At 53.2% G+C, this 15,193-nt stretch overlaps 1 protein-coding gene across 2 annotated transcripts in view; it reads left to right on the top strand.

The window, feature by feature from the left end:
- Positions 1–15,193, top strand: part of RGS3 (regulator of G protein signaling 3) — a gene marked incomplete at its 5' end in the record, with an annotated part of 73,135 nt that overhangs the window by 35,225 nt on the left and 22,717 nt on the right. For both annotated transcript variants that reach the window (XM_084298895.1, XM_084298896.1), the window contains 2 exons: positions 2,555–2,595; positions 14,395–14,517. In XM_084298895.1, the coding sequence (XP_084155021.1) occupies positions 2,555–2,595; positions 14,395–14,517 (164 nt within the window). The remainder of the gene's footprint in view (positions 1–2,554; positions 2,596–14,394; positions 14,518–15,193) is intronic.

The following is a 15,193-nucleotide window of genomic DNA, read 5'->3' as shown; positions in this document are numbered from 1 at the left end:
AGGAGTCTGTTAGTTCCTAGTTTTTCCCAGCTGAAGGCAATTCTTCATGGAAGAATGGGACTGGGGCAGCTCCTTATTCTAGGCTGGCTCCCTCCTCTGCGTGTCCGATAGGCACTGTGAGGCCTGGCCATGTGGATTATGAGGCAGCGAGCTTTAGGGATGGGGACAAGACCTGCTGGCTGTGGAGATCACTAGCACTGAGATAGAACAGAACTTAATTTCGGTGGTTTTGGGCTTTGTTGGGTTCACTTCTTACTGTGAAAAGCCAGAAGGAATAAGTAGGGGCTCAAAGAGCGGGGTCTTACCTCAGGCTGTTGCACTCCAGCATCACCTTTCCCTGCCAAGGGTGCACATCTCTGGGGGTGGCCTCTTCCTCAGGTCAGACAGGGTTAAAGCTCCTGAGGACAAGTGGCTGGGCCATTGCTTCTCCTGCAAGCTGCTTTGCAAGATGGGCTGGAGAGCTCAGGAGCTGCTCTTTGCTTGCTGCCTGGAAGATGCCTCTTGGGCCTCTCCTCTCTGTGGTGAATTTGGTCACAGCTGATGCTGTGCATGAGCCCAGCTGAAAAGATGGGACTTCTGGTGCTGTTGACAACCATGGGGAAGCAGAAGCAGCAGAAAGGGTTGATGTGTGCCAGCAGGAGGCTCGGATCCTGTGTCCAAACCCTCCCTCCATGGGAAAAACTCTGGATGAGTGCCTCCCATCGAAGGCTGTGGCTTAGCAAGGAAAACACTCCCTGATGGTCCTGCTGGGCTTTGTGGAAGAGGGTGCTGGGAGAGCTTGGGCAGAGCTGTGGAGAGCGGTGAATGGGTTTTGCATGGTACAGAGGTGGGCATGTGCTCCGTCACCACTGCCCTCCTGGAGGTGAGGATGCAGCGGGGCGGCAGGGGGGGACCCCCATGGAAACACCTGGGAGCTCCTCATACAGGAGGCCCTTGGCACTGGTACTGTTGGGGCTGGGCTCCAGCAGCGTGTTATGGCACGGTGTCCCAGTGTCCCTTTAGTGACTTTCCAGCCTGTTTGCTGCAATGTGCCCTAAAAGCAAAGCTGGCAGTAGAGGCAAGCCTGCTGTCCCCCAAAAGGCAGCTGGAAGAGACATCCAGCAAACGGCTCCAAGCTGTCGCGCTTGTTCATGGGCTTCTTGTTGCCTGCAGAGGGACTCAAGTGACATCTGAGCTCTGCAGTGGGTCACAGCCCTTATCTTTACCTCTGGGCTGCTGCCTGTGGCAGGAGAATCGCTGCCCTCTGGGAGCGGGGCGTTTCCACTGCTGTGTGGAGCCTGTTCCATTGTGGGCACAGCACGGGCTGTTGAAATGAAGCAGAGCCTGCACTGATGCTGCTTTGGAAAGGATCTGCAGCCGTGCCCAGACTGTGGAGCTGATCTCACGGCAGAGATAACATCATTAAAAGGGTTATGAAAGCTGCTGCCCAGCCATGCCACACGCTAGTGAGGACAAAGCCTTGGCAGTGCACGCTGGTGGGAAGTGTGGTGACACAGCAGCTCCGGGAGGTGGGTGTCCTGTGGTGTGCCTTCATGTCCTCCTCCCATGTCCCATGTCCTCCATGTCCCGCGGTGGCTTGATGTCCTCCTGTGAGGCTGATGTGTGCCTAGGGCTGGGCAGACTTGTGTCCCACCAGTGGGGATCAAAGACCAGGGAAACCCTCAGCAAAGCCTTTATGCTGGGGACAGGGAAGGCTGGGCCTGCTGGTGGAGCCTGGTGGAGCAGCCAGAGCATGACACATCTGTCCCCAGGGACAGCTGGTGGGGAGGAGACCAGGCTGCTCTGTGATTTAGCACGACATGGGTTGCAGCATTGGCCATTGCATTGCCTCCAGCACCTCCTCCCTTCCCAAAGCTGTGGAAGGGGAGGTCCCTTGGACAGGTCTCCTGAGTGGCACCGTGCTGGCAGGACCTGGGGGAGCTGCCCTCAGCCTTGTGGAGTAAGGGTGGGCTCTTGCCACTGCCCTATCTCAGTTGCTTCCCCATGCCCTGGGGTTTGGCTCCAACTCCTTGGAGATGCACCAACCCCAGCTCCTTGCTCTGATGGAGGCTGGGACAGGCAGCACTAGGCAGAGCTGCCCTTTCTGAGGGTTCTTGAGGGGGGAGAAGCTGGGAATGAGTAAGGACATAGGAATGGGAGCTGCTCTGACGAGCCCTCCTGGGAGCAAAGCATGTGTGGAAATGTGGAGAGACCAGACCCTGGTGCCCAGGACAGGCACCCAAAATGAATCGAGCTGCATGTGCTGTGGCAGACCAGGCAGGAGAGTGCACACGTGGCCTCTGAATGAATCAACCCTTTTCCAAAAAGGACAAACCCAAAGAAGAATCTGTGATAGCACAGTGAGTTGATGCAAGAAACCATGCAGGCGCGGCCTGCCCGGTGCATGGCCCCGCAGATGCAGCATACATCACTCCCAGATCACAGCCTGGTACTGTAGGATGACAACAATAAATATTCATTAAACGCTGTCTCTTAGCCAATTCCTCTGTCAGTGTCCCCGCTTGCAGAAATGCAGTTGTAGCTTGATTGTGATCCTGTTTTCTTTTCTTTATAGGTTTGGAAGATCGGAAATTCTGCATCCTTTACCTTGCAGAGGTGAGTGTTGCTGGTTTCCAGATTAACTTTCCAGTGGGAGCTGAACACATACTAACAACGCTGCTTCTGTCTGCTGGGGCAAGAAGCACAGGACGGGTTGAATTTAACTTCCTTTTTAATTTGTTTGCCAGAGGTCTGGAAAGGAAACATAATAGCTGTAGCCAGAATATATTAGTAAGAAGCTGCTAAAAGGAATCTGAGAGCTGGGAGAGGCTGGGCGGCACTAAGACAGGCTTTCTTTCCCCCCCGTGCACTGCAGGTGGACATTCCTCGCTGCATCTCACCTTTGATTTCTCCTGGGGTTCTTTTACCCGGGGATTCCTTGCCAGCTGTTTTCACTTTACTTTTCAGGGACCTTGCTTTTCTCGTTTTCAAGTGCCCAGGTTTGAAGCCCTCTAATAAAATAAGGAAGCTCAGACAGACACAATCATAGCTCTAAAAATGTGCGTGGCTGGTCCACAGCTAAATGCTCTAAACAGATTTGAGATCGCTCAGACGTTGGCACAGTTACTTTTGTGTCATGAAGCAGCCAAGGAGACTGCAAAATTGGTTCACAGTGACTGGTCCTGCCTAATCACTAAATGCTGCAGCTGTTACTATTTTTTTTTCCTTTCAACTGACTTTAGTGTGTTCCTGGTTTCAAGGCCTTGTGTTTTCAGCGTGGAAGTTTGGGTCTGGGAAAGATCCCCAGGGCGCTGAGGAGAAAGGCAAACATTGCTCAGCAGCACCACAAAATAATAAGCTATTGTGAAAGTTGGATGAAAATGTCCAGGATGGAAGTTGTTCACCTTGAGCGGCTGGGACTTGGGCCAAAGCCTGACTTGCTGCGCAACCGTGGGCTGGCGAGCTCGCTCTCAGGTCCCCCTCTTGTTCCTTCTCCGTCTTTATTTCTTCTGGGGGTGGTTGGGCAGGACCTGCCTCCTCAGGGCCTTGCTCGGTATGGGTGATGTCTCTGTGCCCAGCTGTCCCCATGCTGTGACTCAAACACCGTGTCAGCTGCCTGCCGGTGCCGTCCCGGCTGGGCGATGGGGTGCTCCTGCCTTCTCTTGTGTGCTTGGAAAAATGCCTGTGGATCTTGGAGTTTAATTCAGAGCTCTAGGCCCCTAAGTAGGAGTAACTGAACAAGAGATGGCTGCGTTTCATGTGGCCCTCTGAGGCTCATCTTTGAGATGTAGCAAGGGTTTAGCTTTCACCTTCTGTTGGGGTTAGGTGGCCCTGGCTCTCTGGGCTCTGCTGAGCCCATTGCACTTGGAGCATTGCAGTTGCATAGCAAATGTGAAGCATTTGCCTTCCTCCAGGCATGCTCTTCTGTAGAGGATGGTACCTCTGGACAGGCCATGCTTATGGGTCTGTGCAAAACCCTTCTTGTTCCTCCTGTCCACTCTAGATATTTTGGAGTAGGCAGCCTTGTGCCTGTAGCCAGCAGTGGGTTCTTGTACCCTGCACTGTGCCAGCCCCAGCTTTCGGGTGTCTTCAGGGCAGCCCCTAGCGTGAAGGTGGCATCCTGCTGAGCAGGAGGTGCCCCGTGCCACCCCAAGGCCTCCTCCTGGACCCCTGGGGTTGCTTTGGGTCCCAGTGGTCTCACCAAGCTGGGGAGATTGGGTTTGATGTGCCCCAGCCTGCGGGGTACGTGGGGGGTTCCCCAGCCCCATGGCCTTGGTTGTGTCTTTCCTGCAACGACAGGAGAAAAAGGCTTTTCTTGTGGCTCAGTGAACTGTCCTCAGCAGAAGGGGACCTCAGGTGGATGGAGATGGTCTCTTGCTAAGTGATGAGGTGCTGCCTTGGGCACCATCCTGGGGGTGTTCAAGCATCTTCCTGCAGGAGAGCTAAGAAGAACGTCACAATCAGGTCACCCCTCTTTTTTTTCCCCCCCACATTTACTTCCCAGCAGTGAAGCTTTAGTTGCAGGGACCTGGGATTGTCACTGGGAGGCAGTTAGACTTGGTAGCCTCTGGGAGGGAAAGGTCCTTTTTAAAGGCATTCCTGTGGACTGGCTGTGCATGGAAGCATTGCATGGGCTTGGATGCTTTGCTGGGCTGGTGGGGGCATTGGTTTGTGCTGTTAAGGATATTTCTGTGGAGGGGTGTGTTTGAGACATGGCCTGCTGTTAAATAAAAGCAGCAGCTGGGACCCACCGTAGCATTCCTGTGTTGCAGTGGCACAAGGGGTCTGTGCTGGGGGTCTCCAGGCCAGCCCAGCCCTATTGCCTGACGGACGTGGGGTCCACTGGGTGCCAGGCTCCTGTGTGTGACCTCCTGTTGTGCTGGTGCAAAGCTCAGCATCCTTGTCTGGGTAACGAGATGGTTTCCATCTGCAAGGATGGCTGCCTGCAGAGAGCAGCTGGCTCTGCTTCAAGGCTGTGCTCGGGGCAGTGGGAGGCTCATGAGGGTGTCCCCAGTGTGGTGGTGGCCCTGGCACACTCCCGGCACCCTCAGGATCCCACCACTGCAGTGCAGCAGTGCTCTGAGCCTGCGTCCTGCTGGCAGAAGCTTCTGTCCTGTTGCCCACCCCCACAACAACCCCTGGCAGCTAGAAAGCTCTGAGGAAGGGTGCAGAAGGAAAGGACACTCGTGTGGATGTGGCTCTTCTGTCCCGTGTCACCCATGAGGGGTATTTCTCCCTCCTGACCTGCTCCCGGCCTGCCCTTTGCATCCCTGGACTGGTCAGCAGGGCCTTGTCCTGCTAGGAGCTGTCTGTGGGCTCTGCTTTGTGGGGGCCTGGCTGGGGCATTAGGGTTGGTCCCAGCTTCCCCATCACCGTGGCCTGAGCAGACAGGTCCCTGCACTGCCGTGACAGGGCCTGCGGGTGGGTGGAAGCACTCGTACTGCTGTTTCTTACCCACAAATCAGCCACAACGAGCTGTAATGTACTTAGTGCTGCTGTGAGTTGAAAGGGAGCCCACGGGGCCGGGCCAACTTAACATTTGCCACAGGAATATTGCTTTGCTGAGGCCTTGAGCAGCCTGTGTGCCTCCTGCTCCTTTGTCATCCAGAGAGGTGATGTTGTGGGTGATGTTTTGCCCCAAAAGGTGGTATTTGTGCATTTGGATCCAGTGCGATCAGAAATGAAAGTATGTTTCAAAATGTCATAATTAACTTTCAACAAGAAAGAAAACTCCAACCTTCAGGGAAACTGGTGTGTCATGGAAAAGCTGCTGTTAGTCATCCTGCCTAACCACGTGTAAATAAGACACTCACAGGGCTTAAATCCTGTGCATTATAGGCATTTGCAGGCAGATGGTAAACTGTGATCTTTACAGCCTGGTGTAGGTTACAGCAGGAGTGGTGTTTATTTCACAGGTTCTTCAGGGTGTGAATTGTGATATTTGGAGGTTCTTGTGCAAACGGCCCTGGTCCTGGTGGAGCACATGGCCTCCTGGGTGGGAAATGCTAAACGTAGGTTGGTGTTGGAAAGGGTGCAGGACCAGAGGAGGGTCTGCTCTTGGCTCCTTGTGGTGGTCATGGGGTAGCTGTGGTGGTCCCAGCAAGCCAGGATTTGGGTAGTGAGGATGGTACCTTTTGGTCAGGTAGACCTGGAAGCTTGTGTAACTTCTCTAATTGCCAGCTGTTATTTGAATGTGCTACCAACACATGCAAACCCAGTTCCGTGTTAGTATTTTAAATCCAAATGAAACGTTTTAACAGCAGTTGTGCAGCCCCTACTTGCAAAAGCTTCGGGCTGAGTCAGTGTGGGCCCCATTTCTCCACCCCATAGGACTCAGTGTGTGGGTGACCGGCCCCATCACCCCCTTCCTGCAGGGCACAAACAGCCCCTGTGATAACACGTGTAAAACCTGTCAGAGAAAGCAAACTACTGTGCGGTGGGAATGGATCGCCTCCTGGGGAGCTGGTCCAGAGACGTGAGCGTGGTCCAGGACCATATTCACACCCTTTCCCGCTCCGGAAATATCCCGCTGATAGGAAACCGCAGATCAGTGTTTTATTGCATTGTTAGAAATTTTTGATTCAAACCCAACATGTTCAGAACAAACTGACTTAAAATCAAATAGCTTGTTAAGTTTTTCATTGTATCAGTGCTAGCAAAATTGATCTTTTTCTCTGGAAGTTTTCATCTGCAGACACTGGTGTTTCTCTGGGGAAATTACTCTGACAGAAAATCTTTCCAGTAGCAGCTCCTTGGCCTGCTGCACTGAGCACGCTTACAGACCCAAGCAAATTAATGCTGTGGATCTGTGCTTGATCTTGTTCTGCCTCAGAGATGTGCATCATCGGGAGATCCTCTAGGCAAGCCTCAGAGAACTGACACCGTCCCCCCAGCCCTGGGTCTCTGCAGCCACGTCCCTGCTCCTGTGTGGTGCTGCTCCTGTGCGCATCCCCTGGTGGGGATGGAGCTGTGTCCCAGCTGCTGGCAAGGACACCCCTTGAACAAATGCTCCTTAACCTGATCCACTGCTGCACTGAGGGCCGATACTGTGCCTTGGGTAATGTGCACACCTCCATGGACTTCCTGGAGATATCCTGGCTTGCTCCGTAGAATTAATTTTCCCCATGGTGTCCTCTGTTCCTCCCAGGAACAGGGCATTGCTAAATTTAATTCCCTTTAGGGCCCAGTCTCCATGCAGGGAATCTGAACCTAGAAAAGCAGTTGACGTGTGGTACAGAGGCCTTAAAGGCTCAGGGACACACTGCAATGTGGTAGATACTGGAGCAGATGCCCTCAGAGGCACTTAGTTTGCCGTGACGCAACACGGCCTGGAAACCTAGAAAGACAGGAAATTGCTGTGGTACCTAATAAATAGTTAAAAACCCTGGTCTCAAGCCTCAACAGCATCATCTGTGAGCACTGCTCTGCCTGGGAGAGCTCAGGAAGCCTGGCTCTTGCTTTATTGCATCCAGAATAGTTGTTGACATAGTAGAAAACAGCAAATCATGCCTGATAACGTGTGTGTATGACTCAAAATTTGGGGAAGTAGGAGATGATAAAGAGAGTAGTTGAGTGACAGAGCAATGGGGGTTAGTCGTTAAGGTGGGTCAAAGCTAATGCTGCTTTCACAAATCAGGAGGGTGGGAGGACTGCAGGGGTAAGAAGTGACTGAGGAAGGTTTGTTGGGGAAAGAAAAGATCAGCAGCCACAAGCTCCTGCAGTGTAAAGATGGCATCAGTAATGATAAAAGTTTGGGATTCAGTTCGGGATTTCCCCCATTCATCTCTTCTCTGACCCAAAAGTGACAGCCAGAAGAATTGCATTTTGCAATGAATTTGTTACTACTCCAAACAGGATGTTTTTGGCAGTCAAAGCCAAGGAAATTATTTCCCTTTTCCTTTTTTCCTGGCATTTTAGAAGACCTGGTACCCTGGGTTGGGCTCTGCAGTGTGGTTGCCCCTCCTGGTTCCTCTGCTCCCTAACGAGGCTTGAGCAGCCTCCGTGGTGTCTTGGTCCCTCCTTCTGAAGTGCTCCATTTCTTCTTTTGGTGCTTAATACAAGAAAGCACCCACAAATGGCTTCAATTCAGCGCCAAAAAAGCCAGCTTAACTTCAAGGCTGTACCTGGCTCTGACCCCAAGGCAGCCGGAGGGCCCGGTCTGTGAGCCCCCAACACAACTCACTGCGTGAGGGCTTTAACTGCAGCTGCTGGAGAAAAAATAGCAGTGATTTAGGAGTCCCTCAGCCTCAGCTAAACACAAAATCCTGAGCTTTGTACTGTGATGGCCTGCCTGATGATGGAGCGACACGGGGTGGAGGTAGCTGGGGTGCCTGAAAAAAGAAAGTCAGGAGTCTGCTGGCACTGGGTGCTGCATGCAGGATGGGAGAAGGTGGGAGATGAGCGGTTATCTGTGGGGTGGATTATGTGCTCAGTTCAAGTTGTATCTCATTCCCTCAAATTTGTAATCGGAAAAGAGATTTTTGTCAGATTTGTGGGCAGTGTTATTTGTCAGATGAGCTCGTGGCTTGGGCTTGTTGTGCTACAGTGAGGTGGAAGATCCTCTGGGATTTCAAAGTTCATCTCTCCCAGGGGCTGCAATGGAGCAAACACCTCAGCCAAGGCTAGAAATGTTGGAATTGGTCACGCTTAAGGGCTTCAGTAACAAAAATCCAGGCACACTTCTTGCTGCCTGCTCCTGTCAGTTTTATTACGTTAATCTGAATCACATTTAGAGAAGATGCAGTGTGCTCCTCTGCCTCCCCCTTCTTGCTCCCAGTCCTGTTTGGCAAAAAGGATGATTCCCTCCCCTACCCGCTGAGTTGGTCCTGCTCAGGAGACGTTGCCAGATGAAAAATCCCTTCCTGCTCTTTGACATTTCCCTTGATTCCTGTGTGTCTTGCAAGAGGTGGCTCATTTCTGGCCTTCCAGAGCTGCACACCAAGCGGGGCTGTGGTGTGCATCACCTTGAGTCACCCAGCTCACGTGAAAGCTGGGTGCTCGATCTGCACACGCTGAATCTCTGCCGTGTCACGCCTGCAGCATCAGCTTAACTCTTTCCTGAATGGAAATTTCCATTTTCCTCCACCCAAAGGATGGCAGGTCTCAGTCACTGGATTTCTCTGTGCACAGTGCTGAGAAGTCCAAACTGCAGGCACGGGGATCTAACACCAGAGCAAGGCTGCCAATGTCTTGAAAAGTGCTTCTCAAGGATGTCATGATGTGAACCCATGCACAGATTACCCCAAACGCTGATGCATTGCTAAAATACAGCCCTACCCCGCATCCCCAGGATGCACCCCACATTTCAGTGCACCTGGAGTGCTTGCAGTTGTATCAGAGGGTCTCTCCTTCAAATAATGTTCATTTGGTTCAAGCCAGCACTCTCCTCACATTTACGCTGGGCCAGAGCATGCAAAGCCGTGGCTCTGGAGCTGGTGGCCAGGCTGCTCCTCTGTGCAGACAGAGCCCTGGGCTCTGTCTCTTCTGCCAGTCCGTGTTCACCCAGGTTAGATGATATGAGGTGACACCAGTGGCAGAAGCTCTGGGTTGGCATAGTCCATGGCCAGGTGTTACGACAGCTCTGAGTTCAGGGCAGAGCAGGGAGGGCTCATGTTCCTCTTGGAGAAACAGATAAGCAGGGGAACTTTGCCTCCTTGGTTCTGCGAATCTTTCTGCTGTTCAACATGAACCTGAGTTTTGAGATGACCACAAAATGTACTGTTTGGAGAAGTTCTTATTTTTTTTTATCCTGGTGTAAATTCTGTGGTCTAATTCCTAGCAGTTGGGAAAAAGAGCAGCTTATATGATGTGGTTAAAGTCTTGGAGAAATTTAAAAAAAGCTCAGGCACTAGCCCCCCTTCCTGCCTGAGAGGGAAGGGTGCTTGCAAAGCAGGAAGGTGCTGGACCTGATCTCTGTTTGCCCAAGCAGTGTTTGCATGGGAGCTCAGTATCTAGCTAGTCTCAGGGCTGGGGATTCCCGTGAAGGCTGTTGCCTTCACCATGAACCACTTAAGGGCAGCCTGCTGCTCTGCAAAAACAAATTGAGCCCTGTCTTCGTTGGCTGTTCTGAAAATGGGTGAAAAAAAAGGTTCTTTGTGTTATCTTATCCTCCTGGAGGCTCAGCACCCTCCAGGCTGTGCCCCCCTGCAGTGTCCCTGTGGCATCGTTCGTCCCCACAGCATCGCTGTGCCAGAGACGCAGGTGGGGGAGCTGGGGACACGGGTGGCTGTGAGGGGTGGCTCTGCAGCGTGCAGTGGCAGTGCTGCCTTAATGCTGCCACCGCTCCCTGTCCATGGGTGGCTGTAGGACAATGAAAACCCATTTCCAAGGAGCCAGCCCTTGGTGTTGCAAGCAAGGATAGGGTGCATCCATTCTTTACCTTCAGCTATAGAGCCAGAAAAACAAGCCACACGGCCACAAGCCACTCTTCTCTGCAGAGACCGCTGTGCTCCATGCACATCTTTTGCTCAAGCACCTGTGAACTCCTTTGGTTATCCTGGCTTTCAGCAGGACCTGTGCTGTTATCACCAGTGTTCGGTTTTTGGGCACCACCAGTGTGCCCAGCAGTCCAAAAACCACAGGAAGAGATTGGCCCCCATGTCCCCCCCAGCACAGGAGCAGACTGAACTTTCTCATCAGACCTAGCTCTGTGGGTCATGAAGTAACCAGCCAGCAGTTGCCCATGTTTTGTGCACAGGATATTCCCAGGGCTTGCTGTTTCGCCGGTGGAGGGTTTGCTCTGTGATTTGAAAGCTATTGTAGTCTGGAGCCCATTTCCGAGGTACTTCCCCTCTGGGATCTCTGCTGGCTTTGGCCGTGGACCAAGGCTCAGAACGATCGAGGCCGGGGGCTGGGCAGAGCTGAGCTGGGCTGTGAGCCGTGGCCCTGCAGCACCTTGCCATGAACCTTGCAGGGGGGTTATGGAGCTGGGGAGGGGAGCCGAGCACATCCCCTGATCTGCAGAGGGAAACAGGGACCTGGCTGCCCTGGGGTTGCATCTGCTGGTGTGAGGGGTGTTGGCAATGAATGGGCTCAGCCCCTGGGCTGGGCTGGTTGCTGAGCTCAAGACTTTGAAGGTGTTAGGCTGAGGCTGGCTCGTTATTATTACATCTCTGCTTTGCAGCGATGTGTAGAGCTGTGCTTGTGCACACAATGCTCTTGTGCTGGGTCTTGCACCCAGGGACGTGTCTGCAGCACAGGGACTTGGTGTGTAGGGTCTGGGAGCCCTTCCTGAGCTGTGGTGCTGCTCTCCAGGAGGCCTTCGGCTGTGGAGCCAGTGTCCACCGGGGCACCTTGGAGCTCTGCCTGCCCTGACCCCAATCCTGCCGTCTCCCCGCAGTGGGGCTGGGGCTCAGCCCAGGGACACCCACAGCAGGGAGCTTTTCCCATGTAGCAAATGGGAGTCATCCTTTGGGCAATCCCTGTCTGAAAGAGGGTGCATATGAGGCTTGTGTTGGCCAGTCTGGGTCCTCCTCTACTTACACGTGTTTTACTCCCTCTCTCCCATGGGCCCAGCCCTGGTGCGGGGTCCGGCGCTGCCCCAGAGCCGCGGGCTTGCCGGAGGCTCCCGTGTGGCACCTGCAATAACATGTTTTTCGAAACGCTGGGGTGAGCGCAGTCAGAAAGCAACTGGCAGCCACTTCAGTCGCTCACTTTATCTGGTCACAAACGCCCCCTTCACGCCATCTGCATCCTCCTTTCCCAGCACTGTGAGCTTAAACCCTGTTTTCTCTTTGTAAATATTGGCAGGCGAAGCGGCAGCCTCCCTGAATGAAAACAATAGCAGGGAGACCGGTTCCCAGAGCGGCTCCCGAGCGCGGCAGCTCGCGCTGCAGCCCCGCTTCCCTGCTCTGGGCTGTGCTGAGCTGCTCAGCTTGGTCCCTAGGCTGGGGCTGGCCTCTGGGGAGATGTGCCATTAGGTAGATCTCCGTCCCACGTAGCTGTTCTCCGTCTGGCTGGATCCCAAAGCACTTTGCAAGCAGGAGCCTGTGCCTTAGCAGCTGGGAGTGCTCAGCCCTGAGGTTTGGGCTGCGTCCTTCCCCAACGCAGGTGTACGTTATCTGGGGGAGCAGTTTGAGAGATGGTGAAACATGGTTCTTCTCTTTGAAAATGTGTTGGAGAGGTTTAAGATCACTGTAAAGGTGCTGAGACCTCACTGCTGTAGAGTAGAAATGACAGCAAAATGTGTACAGATTGGGCAAATGCAATTTCGGCCATTCGTGTCCCACCTCAGCCCTGCCCACGGTGCCCCAGGGATCAATCAGCCTGTGCTCCTGGGTTGGATAAAACTGAAATAGAGCTTGGAAAAAAAAAAGGGGGGGGAGCAGTTGGCTTCCCCATCTGACTTCTTGGACTGGACCAGAGGACGATCTCCACTCCTGGCCTTAATAGCACCGGGCTGGGGCCGGGCAGTCTCGCTGGCTCGCTGAGGCTGAGTGGGAGGCAGAGGGGCACTTTGCTCTCGGCAGCCGGCGGCGGCTGAGCATCACTTTATGCCAAATCCAATCAGGGAGATGGGGACTGTAATCAAATCAACGAGGGGCTGCACAACAGGGGTAGGTGAGCCGTGCATCTATCATGAGCAAGGGGAGATGAGACGCCCTTGGAATCACTTTAAACCTTGCGCCTGGGGAATTGCAAAAGCTTGGTAGGGAGCGGAGCGTACATTAGTTACAGCATCATTGTGGCACTGGGCTCTTCGCAGCAGGGCTGTTAGTTTTTAGGCTCCATTGAGTCCTTGCCATTGTTTGCTTCTGCCCCAAGCAGGGTGGGTAAGTGCCAGCCTGGATTTCCAGCACGGCAGATGTGCACCCATCCCCTCTGAAAGCTGAACCAGTTAAGCGCTTTTTGAGGGATCAGTGAGTGTCACAGGGGTACAGCCTGGTGGTCTGCCAGCACGGGACTGGGAGAAACCAAGACATCAGGTGTGGGAAAGAGCACTGTGCTGTGTCAGCGGGTGCACAAAGCATCAGAGCAGTCGGGAAATGGGGCAAGGGGAGGCACAGCACCTTGTGTCCCTGAATCACAAACCTCTGTTTGATTTTGATGGTTTATAAGCAAGCCTGAGTATGCATTTTCAGGATTTAAGCCCATTTCTGCTCTAGGAATAGATGTTGTGATGCACAGACATAAGAAAAATCAAATCTTGTCTCTCTGGAAGTCTCCTTGGTGGGGCAAAGAGCTGGACTAGAGATCTGTTTTTCTAGAGCTGACATAGGAGGCTGCTTTGTTTACCTCTTTAGAAGGAATTTTGAATTACACGTGAACGAGTTAGCATCCAATGCAAACAGAGTTTTAAATGCTGTGACTAAATGGCATTTCCCCTTTTGGTTGTGTTGTCTCTGGAGTCACAAAGTGCAAGTTCCTTAGTTCTGTCTGACCTTTCTGGGAAAAACAGGCTAGCAGAGTCCTGCCCCTTTGCAAGGAAATCCTAGGGGGAAATGAAAGGCCTTTTTTATACCCTCTCAGTTTGTGACTTTTTTCTTCCTTTTCAGTTCTGTCCCAAAGTTCCACTCTTTTTCACATCTGACCACACAAGGAGGTAACCCAGCCATGGGCATTTCTGGGCCCTTTTTAAAGCGAGACCTGCAAAATTCCAACAGGCATCAGTTGCTACTAAAGCCTAATTTATTTTTTTTTAGCACAAAAGATGAGCATTTTAAGCACTGGGAGACATTTGTGAGAGAATTTGGTAAGAAGCTTTCTTAAATGAGAGGGACCTGGCCCAAAGAAGCCATGTCAAAGAGGAACAGGTCCATATCACAACAGGGCTGTGTAGGGAAGGGGCTGGGGCAGTGGGCAGGCTCTGAGGCTTGCAATGGGCTCAGCTGGGGTGGGTTCCTGTCCTTTCTCTCCTCCCTTGCTGCACGTTGCTCACAGGCAGCGCGTGACCAGAGCTGGAGCATCCTCCTCCAAACGACCCCGACGCGTGCCTTAATGAAGGAGCAAGGGAGAGCCTGGCCTGCCCCTGCACCCCTCCCAGCCCTTCCAAGCGCAAAGGCAGTTGTTTTCATCAGTTCGCATTACAGCCCCTCACTGATGTTTGCATACAGCAAAGAGCAATTTCCATCATCTAATTTGGCTGAATAAGCAAGTTTGCACTGTGATGGCACAGGGTGCAGAACTGCTGGTGCTCTGCCCGCGCCGTACTGCTCTGCTCCCACTTATTATAGCAGAAATCTGCTGCTCTGCACCGCAGCAGCCTCTCTCCCTCTGTCTGGAGGAGATGCCACTGTGCAGCTGATTTCCCATCAGTTTTACTTTCTCATGCCCAGAGCGCCGGACGCTGGTGTGTGCTCTCCTGTTACACTCGCGTTCATCTGACAGTGCGTTGGAAGCGAGTAGTTTGCAAACAAAGCTGGGGCCTGCGACACACAGCTAATGACCTTCTCTCTGCCTGTGTTTCCTTTACGTCAGAAGTCGGAGTGCTTATTAAGTTTGGAGGCTTACTCCCAGGAGCAGAAGAAGAGGATCTGCTGGTGTCTGGCTGAGAACATCACCAAGCAGCAACATCCGGCATCGGCTCCTCCAGAGAACAAGGTAAGCGACCTGTGCGGACACAGCCCTGCTGCTTGAGATCCCTGCTGGGAGCATCACGGGGCTCTGCCTGCGGTGGGGGCTTTCCTCTGGTAATGCTCGTGCCAGGTGGCTCGCGCCAGGGGCTGTTTTTTGCCAGGTGAGGAGTGAGTCTGCATTCAGGCACTGCTGCATCTGCAGCTTCCCACCCTGCTTGGGGAAGCGGTGGCTGCGTCTGCATCCGCTGACCCAAGTCGAGGCAGACTTCAGCAAGCTGCCAGCTCCTGACGCCTCCTAGCATCTGTATTTGGACAGCTGAGACCGTGCAACCCAGTGTACAGCCTCTCCAGAGAGCCTGGCTGTAGGGCAGGACTCAGTCCAGAGGGAGAGGTTGAGGCCATGATCTCTGGGTCCTGATTAAAAGGCTCAGGTCATGGGAGCAGCGGTGCGGAGACACGTCCCTTCCGTGCACTCAGATGGACTCTGAGGCTTGGTCCATCCCCCACTGACAGCCTTAAAGCACAGAAAGGCCCTTTGAGTGCTGGTTTTCCTACATAGCACGGCTGCACCAGCACTTTCCCATACTGAAGAGGTTCAGCCTGGCCTGGGAGTGTGGTCTCGGCAGTGCTGGCAAGAGAAATGTGTGCGTGGATTGGGTTTGGAGCACTGTTGGGCATGTGTGCCCGGTGTGGATGTGGTT

Source organism: Netta rufina (assembly GCF_964035555.1).
Source record: "Netta rufina genome assembly, chromosome: 20".
In the NCBI taxonomy this organism is placed as follows: Eukaryota; Metazoa; Chordata; class Aves; order Anseriformes; family Anatidae; genus Netta; species Netta rufina.
This window is presented reverse-complemented; position numbering and strand designations above follow the sequence as displayed.